Source organism: Mus caroli, chromosome 7, assembly GCF_900094665.2.
Source record: "Mus caroli chromosome 7, CAROLI_EIJ_v1.1, whole genome shotgun sequence".
NCBI lineage: Eukaryota > Metazoa > Chordata > Mammalia > Rodentia > Muridae > Mus > Mus caroli.
Genome location: NC_034576.1, coordinates 123,612,918 through 123,627,958, shown reverse-complemented (window position 1 = coordinate 123,627,958; position 15,041 = coordinate 123,612,918). Strand labels below are relative to the sequence as shown.

At 45.5% G+C, this 15,041-nt stretch overlaps 1 protein-coding gene across 4 annotated transcripts in view; it reads right to left on the bottom strand.

Moving 5' to 3' along the window:
* The window catches only part of Hs3st2 (heparan sulfate-glucosamine 3-sulfotransferase 2), a 109,452-nt gene that overhangs the window by 1,320 nt on the left and 93,091 nt on the right, over positions 1–15,041 (bottom strand). For 3 of the 4 annotated variants that reach the window (XM_029479195.1, XM_021168626.2, XM_029479196.1), the window contains one exon: positions 3,628–4,979. In XM_029479195.1, the coding sequence (XP_029335055.1) occupies positions 4,361–4,979 (619 nt within the window). In that variant the 3' untranslated portion in view covers positions 3,628–4,360. Of the gene's footprint in view, positions 1–3,627; positions 4,980–15,041 lie in introns of those variants that run through there. The other variant, XR_003837115.1, reaches the window with a different exon arrangement.

The window sequence follows — 15,041 nt, the reverse complement described above, 5'->3', positions numbered from 1 at the left end:
TCTGTCTGTGTCTGTGTCTGTGTCTGTGTCTGTGTCTGTGTCTGTGTCTGTGTCTGTGTCTGTGTCTGTGTCTGTGTCTGTGTCTGTGTCTGTCTCTGACTCTGTCTCTCTCTCCTGTGTGAGTCTCCCTGAGGAGGCCTTTTGGTTTCAGATGCAATAGTCAGACTTCATCTATTTAAACTGTACTAATTTGGGACTTGTGCAACTTTGCCCTGGGGCAGCCTAAGCGAGAGGGAACAGTTACACTAGATTAAAAATCAGAGCTTGCTGAGTAGACCCATGTACTCGGAATTTCTGTCATTTCGGCTAGGATTTTAAAGATACTTTAGCATCTTTCATTTGCATACAATGATGGATATGCTAATTACAGTAGACATACCTATTCATTAAGATGGTGCTGCTGCTTAGCCTGGGCGGCCTGCGGATGCTGGCAATGTAGAAGAATGAAGCTTATCTGCACACAACGTTCAAGATTTTTACAAATTCTTGGTGAATCCTCCTAAAGTTGAGATAAGCTATCAAATTTTACTGACTTTTTATCAGGGGCTTCTTTTATGTCCTAGAGATTCTGTCTCCCAGTGGCTGTGGCTTTGGCCAGAGTGTAGCTCAGGATACCAGGGCACTAAACACATTTCAGTGGGAAATACTATAGGGCAATTTATTGTCACCCACATACATTGTCTGTCTGTTCCTCAGTGGCTCAGAGTCCAGTTCCAGGAAGTAATGGCTACTCATTCCTCTGCATCACATTTTCAGATCAACAGGGATAAACTCACAAAGGCACTTCTCAGTACCATGGCTACAGTCCTCTGCTGTCGGGAAGATGCATGGCTCACAAGACCTACCCATTCATACATACAGTGAACACCTTAGACTTTTGTGTCAGACTATGCCTTCCAATGACCTATAGGCACTTAGAACTCTTCCTTTGGTTCCACAGGCAGGATAAGAACTTGGTGTCTCTGCCTTCATTTAGAACCTGGTTCCCTTTCTTTGGGTTGCCTGCTCACCTCAGCATGCAGGGATGATAATCACCCAAGGAGTGTCTATCTAGAAACCCTAGACGTCTAGCTCATTTTACGCTCTTTCAAGGCCAAAGGCACAAAGGTAAGAATCACAGAGGTCTTTTACGACATCCTGTTCGGGATCCTCAAGGGCATCCAAAGTCTTATCATTATCCTAAGTCTGTAGTTACCTCTGATTGGAGGAACGGCAGAGCCTTGCACCGACAGAGCACCCCCCAAATGAAGGAAGTCACCTATCATAGGGAGGTGTCCTGGAGCAGAGGTAATCATCCCATGGTCACCAGGTTGCTTCTCCGGAGTGATAAGGTCTTCTTTGGACCATTCCACAGAACCAGAACGGGGCAAAAGCATCCAGACCACACCTTAACCAGAGCGGCTTAATTATGGTCCAGCTTCCTCCCCCCCTCCCCCTGCCCCATGTTTAAAGCTAAAGCTCTACTCAGTTCCTTAAAGATGGACTTGGAGTCACGTGGTCCCTTTATCTGTTCCCCTTCCCAATATAAATATGGATCAAAAGATCTCTCTCTGCTTTTTATATCAGTATTCACCTTCTTAACTGGTTTGTTGAGAGAAGAGGCTGAACTCAACCTGCTGGGGCTTTTGCCCTAAGACTTTGTTAACACCTCTGTAATGCTTAGCAGAGCATGTGAACCTACAGTAGTCTCACTGCAAACATGTAGTGGATGGATGTGTAGGTGTGTGGGTGGATGCTGAAGACCAGGGCCTTGGATAAGGATGAGCGGAAGAAGTAAACTGCTGTAGTATGTATGCGTCCTGCACGGCTCCACGGAGCATGAAAGAGTCTTGATCTTCAAAGAGTTCCTGATCTACGGTGGAAACACATTTAAATACCCAACTGTTATCTAGTGTGATAAAAACCTGCTATTGACAAACGAAGATAGAAGAGTGAGCAGCTGTCAACAGAGGGAGGTGACTTTACAAATGTCATGCATGAATACTTGAATGAAGTCTTACTGGGATTCTGGTTTTTGAATGAGACAGAGATGTGAGGGAGGAAGAAGAACAAACATTCCACAGCAAAAGAGAGGGAATGGGCCAGAGTGTGGGGACTTGAAAAGGACACAGGAAAGCATGATTCTGGAGTGTTGGAGAAGATGAGAAAGAAGCAGGAGGTGAGCCAGATGATGGGAGTCAGGATCATCTCGGTGCCATGTTGGATGGACTGGACACCATCCTAGAGACTGGGACATTCAAGGCAAGACTGGGAAATATTCACAAGGGTCAAGCAGATTATGCCTATCAAGGAAGGGAGCTATGTGGGAGCTGGAAAGCTCAGGAGTGCAGGACCATATCCAAAAGTGGTCATCAATTCTCATGTCAGAGTTTCTCTCCTTCCTTCCTTCCTTCCTTCCTTCCTTCCTTCCTTCCTTCCTTCCTTCCTTCCTTCCTTCCTTCTCTCCTTTCTCTCTCTCTCTCTCTCTCCTTCCTTCCTTCCCTTCTTCCTTCCTTCTTTCTTTTTTTAAAGAAAAGTCAAAAGCCTACATTTTGAGGTGAATTCTTTCAGTTTGTAAACACTGACAGCTATTTCAAAGCTTTATGCTGGCCAAGCAAAAATATCTATCTGATTTTTCCTCAATCCTTGGGCCTTCAGTTTGGTATTTTAAGTTGAAAGCATCTAGGCAGAGATGTTATCCAACCCAAATCGTGTTTCAGAGAAGAAGCCAGCCCTGCAGTATGTGACTCTAATCCCAGATACTTAGGAGGCTGAGGCTGGAGTACCCTAAGCTCATGGCTAGCTTGAGCAACGTAGTAAAACCCTACTCAAGATAAATATAGGGGCAAAAGAGATAGCAGAGTCAGTGAAGCTTCCCAAGCAAGCATGAGAACCTGCATTTTGTCCCCAGCACCCAAGTTGGACATAGTATCATGTGTTTGTAATCCTCGCACTGGGGAAACAAACACAGGCAGATCCCTGGGGCTTTCTGGTTAACCAACTAAGCCTGATTGGCAAGCTCTAGGCCAGTAAGAGCTTCTGTCTCAAAACAAAATAGAACAACAACAAAAACACAATACAACAACAACAATTAAAACAAAAACAACAAAAACCCAGGTGGACAATCTACCTGAGAAACAATATCCTAATTGGTAATCCTGAGGCTAGTGAGAGACTGTCTCAAAAGGCAGTGGGATGGCCTGTTTGATGAGTGATACCTGAGACTGACCTTTGTCCTTCACATACAAATGCACACATGTGCATGTGCATCTACACAGACATTTGTACACTCTCCTCCCTGTGTGTACAAGACACATTAACACAGTAAGAAAATAAATGTAAAAATGACGAGGCTCTATCTTAGTTTCAGAACACGTGCCTAGCATGCATGAAGACCTGGATTCAATGCCTAGTGCTGAAGATAAAGAAATACAATAAACACGTTCCTTGCAGATCTCTGTGTGATCTTTCTGTACCAGTTTCTTACAGCCAGAAACCACCATCCCCCATCTATACCCTGGCTTCTCCCGACACAGTCTTCACACCCACACCCACTTCCAGCTGTCCTCCCAAGTCTTTCACATCCCTGACTACTTCTTCCACTGGAATTTACTGACGAAGGCCTGCCTTAGACAGAAACACTCAGTGTTAAGGACACGAGAGAGCCATATTTATTTCACATGGACAAGCATGATCCCGTGCATGCTGAACATGAAAGCTCGCGTGAAGAAAGTACCCGTAACAGCAGATTATGTGCTTTTGTCCGCAGGGAGCAGGGAGAGTCACAGAGTGCTTTTCAAAGACATCGTTGTCCTCTGAGCACAGTGGAGACCACAGGCTTTGAAGTCACTGGCTTATTTCAGCATCAGAGTCTGTCTCCTGGAGTGGACAGAGAGGGATTTGGGGCTCTGCACACTGTTGATGAACTGCTGTGGTCTGAGGGGGGGGGGGTCATTCCCCTATCCCACTGCTCAGGGCTGCAGGGGAAAATTAAGCTCAGAGGGAAGGTACATGCCACTTGGAATTACGCCCACCACTGAGTGTACAGTGTTGGGATGAACTGCTGTTCTCACATAACAGAGCCATCTCCACTCAGAATATCCCCCAACATCGAGAGATCCTTTCTTCTTACAGTAATTCCTCAGGACCATTCATGGGCAGATAGGAGCAGGTTCTAGAACTGGATGGGTGTGCCAAAAGCAGACAGAATTTCCTGGACAGAGCAGGAACCACCAGTCTCTTGGACTTTATTCAGTTTTCTGGTTCCAAGATGATCTATCATGGGGTTCAAGATGAGAAGAGGGGCTGGAGATGGGGGTCAGGATATCTGGGAGCAAACCTTGTGGAAGAGACAAGAGTAGAGCCCTTGTACCTTGGAGACTCACTCCCACCGGAAGTCCTGCCCAACAGTTTCATAAAATTTAATATTATAAGGTCTATAAAATTCCCGGAGCTGGTCTATAACTTCAGGGTCGATCTGTACATGAGTTCTCCCTTTTGATTTGCCCAGGCATCGAGGCAGAAGGGTTGACTCTGGTTTTTTCAAGCAAGGGAATCCTTTGGTCTTGTTGAAGTAGAAGTGCTTGTCTGTGATGAATCTCTTGATACCCAGGAAGTCCTGAATGCGCCCCATCTCACCAGCAGGGTCGGTGATGAGCCGCTCTCCACTGACGAAGTGGATCTGGGCCAATGGGAAGTACCGCAGCCAGCTCTCCAGGTGCAGTGCATACATGCCGATGCGGATAGCGTTCCAAGACACGTCCACCAGGCCTAGACTGCGGTTGCGGAAGGACAGGCCCTCGAAGGTGGGGATGTCTGGCTTCTTGGAAAGAGTCTGCGTGTAGTCAGAGATGGCTCGGGTCACTGGGTTCCGCACCACCACTATCAGCTTGGTGTCTCGTGACATGTTGAAGATCCGTCGAGGGGCTTCTTGAGTGACGAAATAGCTGGGCGTCTTCTCCAGTGTGATCTGGGTCTCCAAGGTCCTCGGCATCAGGCTCCTGGGGGGGGGGGGACGCAGAAGCAACACATCATCAGAGAGTGTGGCTGTTTTAGGGGTGCTGCTGTTAGCTTCCTCCCCTAGGTGACCCACGCAGGCCCCCCTCTCTCCTATCCCATTTGAGGTTCTTACTTGGTGAGAAACTCACTTCAACTAACATTGCATTGTGTGTGTGTGTGTGTATGTGTGTGTGTGTTTTATAAAAAATTTAAAGACAGAAACAAAATTAAATATCTGTCACTATGGGTTAAAACAAATTGTTTAACCAGTAGATCTATAAGTATTAATATGTAATCAATACAGTAAGCCTCCACATCCAAGGGTTCTACAGCCAGTGATTCAATTGATTATGGATCAAAAATATTTGGGGAGGCCAAACAAGTGTGTTACCCTGAGTTTGGATATCCAGAATTCACATAAAGATGAGTATTTGTATGTCTGTAAATACCAACACTCCTATGCAAGATTCGCAGAGATGGGGAGTCTGTGGAGGCTACTGGTGAGGTAGCTTGGTAGATACAGCAGAGAAACAAAGAGACCCTGCTTCAAACAAGGTGGAAGATAAGGAATGATGCCTGAGGCTGTCCTCTGGTCTGCATACGTGACATGATGCACACACACACACACACACACACACACACACACACACACACACACTTTAGGAAACGTGCATGTGCTAAATACATACAAATGTTCCTTTGTGTACAATATCATCAACACTGTATTATGTACTATAAGCCAGCCACCTAAAGATGATTTGAAGATTACTCCAGTGTAGGATGGAACACAGATACTATGCCGTTTTCTGTAAGAGACTTCAACATCCACAGAGTTTGGTATTATGGGGACTTACATCAAGGATGACCTTATCCTTTGTAATGAAGAAATGCCATATGGCAGCTTATCTCAGGAGGGAGACTCAGGCCTCTGGTGATTGTAGTTAGCGCTGGGAGAGGGATCTGTACGTGGGAAGGGAGAGCTAGGCAATTGGGGATAAATGAGAATTACATTTGATTGTATAATCTTTTACGCTGCTTGAAATTTTTAATGTGTTTATTATGTATTCAAAAATACAAAGTAAGCCGTGGAGTATTATCCTGGCCAAAAACTATTTCTTCAAATATATTAAAATCTTTTTTTTTTTTTTTGAGGAGCAAAAGGCTTGTTTTTGCAAGAATAGAAGCTGTAATAGAAATGCGTTCTGACGTCTTCTATGGAAAAAAAAACTATCTGAATTACATCCTTTGTCTCGGGCTGCATGAAGCACAGGCCTCTCTGGGCAGGCAGCAACTTCAGTCAGAGCCAGGCAGTGCAACCCTCTTTCCCTTGTTTTTTTTTTTTTTTTTTAATTTTCTGGCTCTGCTTGGGACTTCAGAGGATGAAGGTAGCTACTCTGCAGTGTCCCTTCCAGATCTCTCTCTCCAGCCTGGATTCGGAACTCCCCTGATTCCTAGTTGCTGCTTTTTTTCTGAGGGTCGAGTTTTGTCTTTATAGCTGAATTTGTTGCTGGCTGCTTGCACGGGAACATTGCATGAGGATATAACTTTTCCTTTCTCCCTTTCTGGTTCTTTCTTTGTTAGTGAGTTTCATTTTTCTCTCTCACATTTTTATTTAAATAAAGATATCTAGGGTTCTATCCTAAAACAATTAATTAAGCATATTTTGGGCTATTTCATCTTAAAACTCATTTTTAAGGTTCACAGGGAATCAGAGGAGGCTGGCAAGGAAGCAGAGTTAAGACAAAAATATTGTCCCTCCAACAGTATACAACATTACCCCCCCCCAAAAAAAAAAAAAAAAAAAAACATCGTCCTCACACTTCTCTGGAACACAGACTCACCCTCTCCAGCTTTCTCCTTACCTCCTGTCACCTCCACCTGTCCTCACACCTTTCCAGTGTCTTCTCTGTCACCAGCCTTTCTTTTCTTTCCTCTAGAAACACTCACAGCCAACCCTTGGGCCTTGTCACCAAAGCTGTCATGACTAGAATGTTTCACCCTGAAGCTCATTCTAGGGCCAGCCATATCCACACAGAACCTCTGAGTGTGGCTTTGTTGGGGGCAGAGTCTAAGCAGATGTAAAGGTGAAGTCTCACATCCTGGACCTGTGGGACTCAAATCCACGGCAGTAACCTTAGACAGGCAGGGAAGAAGGTGGGCTGAGGCAGTAACGCAGTGAACATGATGGCCCAGAACAACACGGTTGTCGCCAGCAGCTACAAGACGGGCCCAAGGCAGTGTTTCTTCACAGTATGGATAGGAGACGAACTCTGCTAGCAACCCCATCTCCAACACCATGGAAAGAACCATCCCCTGATGTGTTAATGCTTTCTCCTGGCCATTTGTTACAGCAGCCTCAGGAGGTGACAGATTACATCTTTGTCTCCTTTCACTGTTAGCACAGTTCCAAACTCATACCTGCCCTATGAGACAGTTTACCTATGAGTTTACCTATGAGACTCTTGATTTCGCTCTCTACCATTTTTCTGGACCTATTGGACAATAATTTCAGTACCATCCCTCATGTACCACCCGGTTTCTCAGTCTCTAACGATGCAGTATTTCAGCTTCTATTCTTGCCAGTTCTGCTCCCAAGTTTCTAACCGGTATTCAGGATTGCTGAGCCTTCAGACAGCATCAGTTCTAGCTTTGGTTGACTCTTCAGCCATGTGTTACCTGGTCTTTACAGCACCCCCATCGTCTGGTGTTTCAAATTCTCACTGTAAGCTCCCAACCCTGCTTCTCTTACCCACTCTTAACATGAAGCTAGCCTCCTCCAATAGGGAGGAGGTAGAAGCTCCCATATCCCAATTCCTTCAGTTTCCTTCCATTCAGTCTTGAAACTGGCCTTCATCTGAATCTGTCCCCGGGCCCTCTTGCTAGTTTCAGAGAATGAGGTGTGCTGGGCTCATGGTCCACCTGTGAGAACAAGGAATGCTGGGCTTGTGGTCCACCTGTGAGAACAAGGAATGTTGGCTGGGCTTGTGGTACACCTGGCTTAGCTAACTTCCTTAGGATTCTCTGAATATCCATCTGTAGGCTCCACATTCACTACTCAGGAGTGCTGATGCAACTGATATTTTTGTTTCAAAACCTCTAAAGGTTTTCCAAACTCCATGGACATTATTGATGCAAAGGACTTCCCGGGGCATAAAGACTTGGTACTTGACTGGCCATTAAATATATTTCTTTGCAATATCCTATGGTGCAATAAGGAACATCTGAGGAAAACAGGGGAGGCAGCATTTCCCAAGCCTTAATAGTCCAGCTGTGAACTTATGACCTCTGCATCCACTAACATCTTACTTTTTGCTACTTTGGAGAATTCCAATCAATTCTGGCGACCTCCAGAATATCATAGCATCCCCCAACTGGACTCTAACAGAGTTTCTACTATTCAAATTCCTAATGGGTACATGAGTTGCATGACCAGAGCTAAGATAAAGGGACCAGGTTAGGGGCTGGTAAGGTGGCTCAGCAGGCATCAGTACTTGCTGTGAAAACATGAGCATCCAAATTTGGATTCTGATACCCACAAAAAAAGCCAGGTGTGCTGAGCATTTGTGTAACCCCAGTACTGAGACAGGAGAATTGCTAGGGCTTGCTGGCTGCCACCCTAGCTCCAGGTGCAGTGAGAGGCCCCATCTCAAGGGAATGAGGGGTGGAGAACGTGATAGAGCAGGACACCCAAGGTCCTTCCCTAGCTTCGGCACATACACATGTACACACACACACACACACACACACACACACACACACACACACACACAGAGTAGTGCCAGGTGGGGACATGAGACTGCACCTTGAGGTCTGCCTTTTCTCCTTATGTCACAGATGGAATTTTGCTTTACAGTTGCCAGCAAACAGATGAATGCTTTCCCTACAGTTCATGCCTCTGAAGTTGCTATCTCCCTTCGTTTCTACATAGCACTAAAATAAATAAATAATACCAGGAGAGTCTTCCTACATTTGCTGTTTGGACTTGCCCTCCATCTTCGTTTTACCTTGCTTAGCAAGGATTTTCCCTACAGCCAGTCACAGCCTGGATTTCCCTTTGTGGAGCTGCCACACTCCTGCTTTGGACAGAGTCTTAGTGAGTTGAAGAGCAGGTGTGTGATGGAAGTCGGGCAAATGAAGGCCTGTCTAGTGTCCTAAGACTGAATGAAAATGTGTCATAAGGACTGAAGATGGAGCCCTACCAACCAGCCACGGGGTCCTGGAGGAGGCTCCTGAAGTGTGTGTTAGCAGCTTGTCAGGATCTTACCATTTCTGAGGTGTGATTCTAGATTTCCTTTGGAGTTTGTGAGTTACACACACCCTGCCTATAAATGACTGCCACTTAAGCGACCTGTGGCTCCTGTTGCTCACAGCCCTCACTTTTGCAATCCGGCCTCTTCTTCTCCCTTTCTGTTGAAGCTGCTCCTACTCTTCCCATGATAAACCCCATGAAGGTAGGCCAGGGTGCAGCACATATGTAAATGTTCCATCAGAGTCTGCCCACAAAGCATGGCACGTGTCCCCACATCTCTACCAGTACGTATTTAAGATTTATTTGTTTGTTTGTTTATATGTGTATATATGTGTGTATGTGTGTGTGTGTGTGTGTGAGAGAGAGAGAGAGAGAGAGAGAGAGAGAGAGAGAGAGAGAGAGAGAATGATGGTTACTGCATGTACATCTGTGTATAATTTTTTACAGTTCCCACGGAGTCCAGAAGAGGGCATTGGATCCTCTGGAGCTGGAGTTACAGATGGTTCTGAACCTCTATGTGGGTGCTGGTTGAACCTGGGTCTTCTGGAAAAGCATCCCGTGCTCTCCACTGCTAAGTCATCTCTCCAACCCCTCTCTCTGTATTTGAGTTTTAATGTAATCAACAAGCCCTCAAATACAGCTATGCTCTGAGTTCCTCAGCCTCTCTCAAATTCCCGACTTTCTCCAGTCTATTCCGGACCTTCCCAATAGACTGCACAGTCGTCCCGAATGATCTCCTTCCTCCCCAGCCTTTAGTCATCACCTAGGGGCTGATTCATAAGTTGGTCATGGATGCTGTATAACTTCAGCTTCCCTGTGTTCTAAACTGCCGGTGTCTGACTGTCTGAGGACCAAACACTTCAACGCCCCATTTTCCCTCTCAAATTGTAATTGCTGTACAGACAGAAAAACAAAACAACAACAACAAAAAATGTCTGTCTTTTTTCCTTGGAACATTTGTCTTCCTAACCTTCCCAAGTCTTTGTGCTCCTCACCTAGTTACAGGGCTCACCTGCTGTAGCTTGCTCTCTGATGTGCATGCTTCTACTGGCTTCAATCCATTCTGCCACCAGGGGAAACTCTCTAAAGCCAACCCAATCAATGCAAGCCTCAGTGACTCCTTAGAATGAAGCCAGTATTCTGTGGAGTACAAGTTCCCTGCCTACCTTTCTAGAATTAATTTCCATCACTCCTGGTAACTTGATGGTCATGCCACACTGAACATAAAGCCCACTCTCCAAACACAGGTGTCTTTTAATGTATGGTTTTTCTTGGTTGAATTTATTTTTTGTCTGTATGCGTGCACTTGCATGTGGAGGCCAAGGGTCAAGCTCGGGTGTTGCTCTTCATGTATTGGTCCACCTTGGTTTTTTGAAACCAGGTCTCTTATTGGTTTGGAGTGTGCAGATTCAGCTAGACTGGTGGCCTTTTGAGGCCCAGAGAGCCACAGATCTCAGCCTCCCTCGGGGAGGCTTGTAAATGCTCATAAATGCTTGGTGGTCAGCTTTCTATGTAGAACTCCTCTCGGTTGCGTGGTGAGCGCTTTGCTGGCCAGGCTATCTTTGCCCTCCTGGATATTTAACGTCTCGAGATTTGACACTGGCATTTTTCCCCCCATGTTCTGATGAACGATTTCTCATCTTTACAGACTGGAACTGAAGCCACACATCCTTGTTGTCTCCTGGTGTTTTATATTTATCAGCAGCATCCTATCGTTTGGTAATTACCTCTTATGTCTCTTTTTTGGTAATTATCTCTTATGTTTCTTTTTATTACTAAAGATTATTAGCTATTTGGAGATGTCTCTTGTTTATCTTTGCCTTCATATAACCTGGCTCACCATCATTGCTCAGTGAGTAGATTCAAGATTCATTCTCAGAACAAGCCTGTTGGGAGGTGGCCCGGGTCAGCCAGCATTCTGTTGCTGTAACAACATAATGCCCTCACAATCAACTTGTAAAGACACATGTTTATTTTGGCTCACAGTCATGTATGATCTAGTCTGTAGTAATGGGCTCCTTTTCTTGGAGCCTACATGTCTTGAGGGCGTGTAGGAGAACAATATGGTTGAGGAACATTTCTACTTCACAGGCAAGAAGCACAAAAGGAGCTGGCTCCAAAACCCTTTTTGAGCGCACACTCCAATGACCAAATGGCCTCCCACTAGGCCCTGCTTCTGAAAGGCTTCACCACCTCCCAATAACACCATAGCCTGGGGACTAAATTGTTAATATTTCAGCTTTTGGAGGACATGTTTGTAGATAGTGTGGCTTTATGAGTCTTCAGCAATCAGCATTGGTGTTTATAAGCTTAGTACTTAGCATTCTGACAGAGAAAGGCCTTGGCAGACTCATGGAAGCAGTATTTTTGTTGTTCTAGAGATTTTATTGTGGCCATAGGTGCCATAGGTTGAACTGGATATCCAAACTCTGCTTCCAATACACACTCCAGAAGCAAGAAGGGAAATGGGGCTTAAGGGAGCACCTCCACTCCCGCCACACACACACACAGCATTGCTGTGTAGTTCTCTGCACTTGCTCCCTTGCAAGGCTCAGCACTGTTCCTGGTGACCACCCTGAATCCCAAGCCAGACTCACTCAACTAGAAATTCTGAGCACAGATCCAGGAGCCTCGGTGAGAAAACTTATATCTCTATGGAGCAAAGGATGGTAGAGAGCAGTGGTTCTTGCCCTTCCTAAGGCTGTGACCCTTTAATACAGTTCCTCATGTTGTGGTGACTCCAGACCATAAAATTATTTTTGTTGCTACTTCATAACTGTAATTTTCTTACTGGTATGAATCATAATGCCAATATCTGTGTTTTCTGATGGTCTTAGGAGACCCCTTTGTAAGAGTTGCTCAACTCCCAAAGGGGTAGCGACCCCTAGGTTGGGAACTGCTGGTGTGGACTATTCATTCTTGTACCATACCGCCATCACTAAAGTTGCTCATGAGTAATGGTTACCATGTGTCCCATGTTCCTGCCTCCCTCATGTGTCCCTACTCAGTGGGATTTTGGCAAGGGTCTATAGATTGGTGTGTGTGTGTGTTTAAGGCAAAAATCACACATATTCCAGGCTAGCCTCAAACTTGCTTTGTAGTCAAGGATGACCTTGAACTTCTGATTTTCAAATTTGGGGATCACAGGTTTGTGATATCACATGCGGTTTATGTGTTTCTATGGATCAAACCCAGGGTGTGCATGCATGTGAGGCAAGCATTTGGTCAACTGAGTCATATCCCTACCCCCCACCCCCAGTCCATTTTTAATCGTGTGTTTAAAGACTCTCCCACCATGATAGGATTTTTTTTAAATAATTTTTTATTACGTATTTTCCTCAATTACATTTCCAATGCTATCCCAAAAGTCCCCCATACCCTCCCACCCACTTCCCTACCCACCCCTTCCCATTTTTTTGGCCCTGGCGTTCCCTTGTACTTGGGCATATAAAGTTTGTGTGTCCAATGGACCTCTTTTTCCAGTGATGGCCGACTAGGCCATCTTTTGATACATATGCAGCTAGAGTCAAGAGCTCTGGGGTACTGGTTAGTTCAGAATGTTGCACCTATAGGGTTGCAGATCCCTTTAGCTCCTTGGGTACTTTCTCTAGCTCCTCCATTGGGGGCCCTGTGATCCATCCAATAGCTGACTGTGAGCATCCACTTCTGTGTTTGCTACGCCCCGGCATAGTCTCCCAAGAGAGAGCTCTATCTGGGTCCTTTCAGCAAAATCTTGCTAGTGTATGCAATGGTGTCAGNGTTTGGAAGCTGATTATGGGNTGGATCCCTGGATATGGCAGACTCTAGATGGTCCATCCTTTCGTCACAGCTCCAAACTTTGTCTCTGTAACTCCTTCCATGGGTGTTTTGTTCCCAATTCTAAGAAGGGGCACAGATTTTAAACCCTTGGAGTTTGCATGGCTGTCTTTGTTCAGTGCTGTATTCTCAGCACCAGGAAGGAGGTGACTCTCAGTGGGTTTCTGAAAATACCCATTATGAAGAACAGGAAACAGTGGAGGCTTTCATTTGGGAAGAATGAGGCAGGAGGATCATGCATTACTACGTTGTCCCACACCTCAGAATTCTGTGCTGTGTCATCTAAAAGGAAAACCCAGACTTCTTGCAGAGCTTGCTAGAGAGAGAAAAAAAAAATCCAAATTTTATTTATTTATTTATTTATTTATTTATTTATTTATTTATTTATTTATTTATTATAGGACAAGAAAGACCACCTTACGGGAGGGAGGAAGGAATTATGTTAGCTCATGATTCCAGAAGTTTCCGTTTGTGATCAGCTGGTTCCACTCTTCCTGAGCCTGTGTTGAGGCAGAAGCATCATGCTGTGCGAGTACAGGTAGGGCAGAGTTGCTCAACAGCTGTGCTTCTGCAGACTTTGAAGACCTATAGGAAACTACACTCAGGTGTAGACCCTTCTGCCAGAGGAGGAAGCCACCCATGTTTGTGGGAAGCTTAGTTTAGGTGCAGATCGCAACATGGGAACTGGGAGACTTCACCCCTCAAGTCCTACCCGTCCCACAAAGCTGTTAATACCTCAAGGAAGGAAAACACCTCACATATCTTTATATCCCTGGCACATAGGAGGTGTTAAATAAATGCTTCCCATTGAATATATCAGCGGAGAAGGGGCTGCAGAGACAAGATATGACCTTCAAAATTAAGTTTCTAGGAAGGTTTCCCCCCCCCCAACAATTCTTCCTAGCTGTTCAGTGTGAATTTAATCATAAATTAACAAACTTGCTGATGACACAAGTTCCAGTTTGACTCTGCGTCCACTCTGTAGCACCATCATCTGCAGAGCAAGCCTCAGTGTGTTAGCCTTTTGGGGATACTCCCTAGCCAGACCATGATCAGTTTTCGTCACCCTGGGGGCTCTCTGGAGATTACATTTCTGACTCACATTGGCTACCCAGTGGAACACAGATGGTTCCCACAGCCTCCACTGTCCACGCAAGGTGCACCTCGCACACACAGGAGTCTGCTGGAGCTGGGCATTATTGGGAACACAGAGTGAACACTCCTCTGATTATTGCAGACAGAGTCTCTGGAAGGCTTCCTTTCTGCTAAATTTGTGTGTTCTGCACTTGTGTTCTGGAAGGCCCAGCTGCCTGGGGGACTTTGTGATTTATTAGCTCCTAAGTGGGCAACGAGGCTCCTTGAAAAGCACCGCAGTCTCCAGGGGGATAATTAGCAGGCGCAGTGGAGGAAAGAGGCCTCTTTGCAAAGAGCTGATTCTGAAAGCAAACCTGCTAAATCTCCACGCAGAGCCAAGCTCCAGACACCTGTGGCCATTTACCCTTTGGCTGAGGTAGGCCCAGACTGTGTCAAGAGGCTGCTTCCTTCCACCTCTACAGCAGCAAACCCTGACTATTAACTGACCTTGGAGCAAAATGGTAAATTCCAGTTTAAACTCCACCACCGGTCACTCTCTGTTGCCCAGATGATATTGAACTAGACAGAATGTCTATGGTTCTTTTGATCCTGCCATGGCCACTGCTGGGCTACAGTCAGAGTGGACTATTCAAAGTTCAGTCTGTCCTTCTGAAGGCTGTTTTTCATGCTGAGGGGACTTTGATATGTGCCCTTTGCATGAAGCGTTTCTTTTCTTTTCTTTTTTTTTGTTTTTGTTTTGGATTTTTGGATTTTTTGCACTTTTTTATTATTGGGTATTTATTTCATTTACATTTCCAATGCTATCCCAAAAGTCCCCCACACCCTCCCACATCCACTCCCCCACTCCCCCACTCCCACCTCTTGGCCCTGGCGTTCCCCTGTACTGAGGCATATAAAGTCTGCA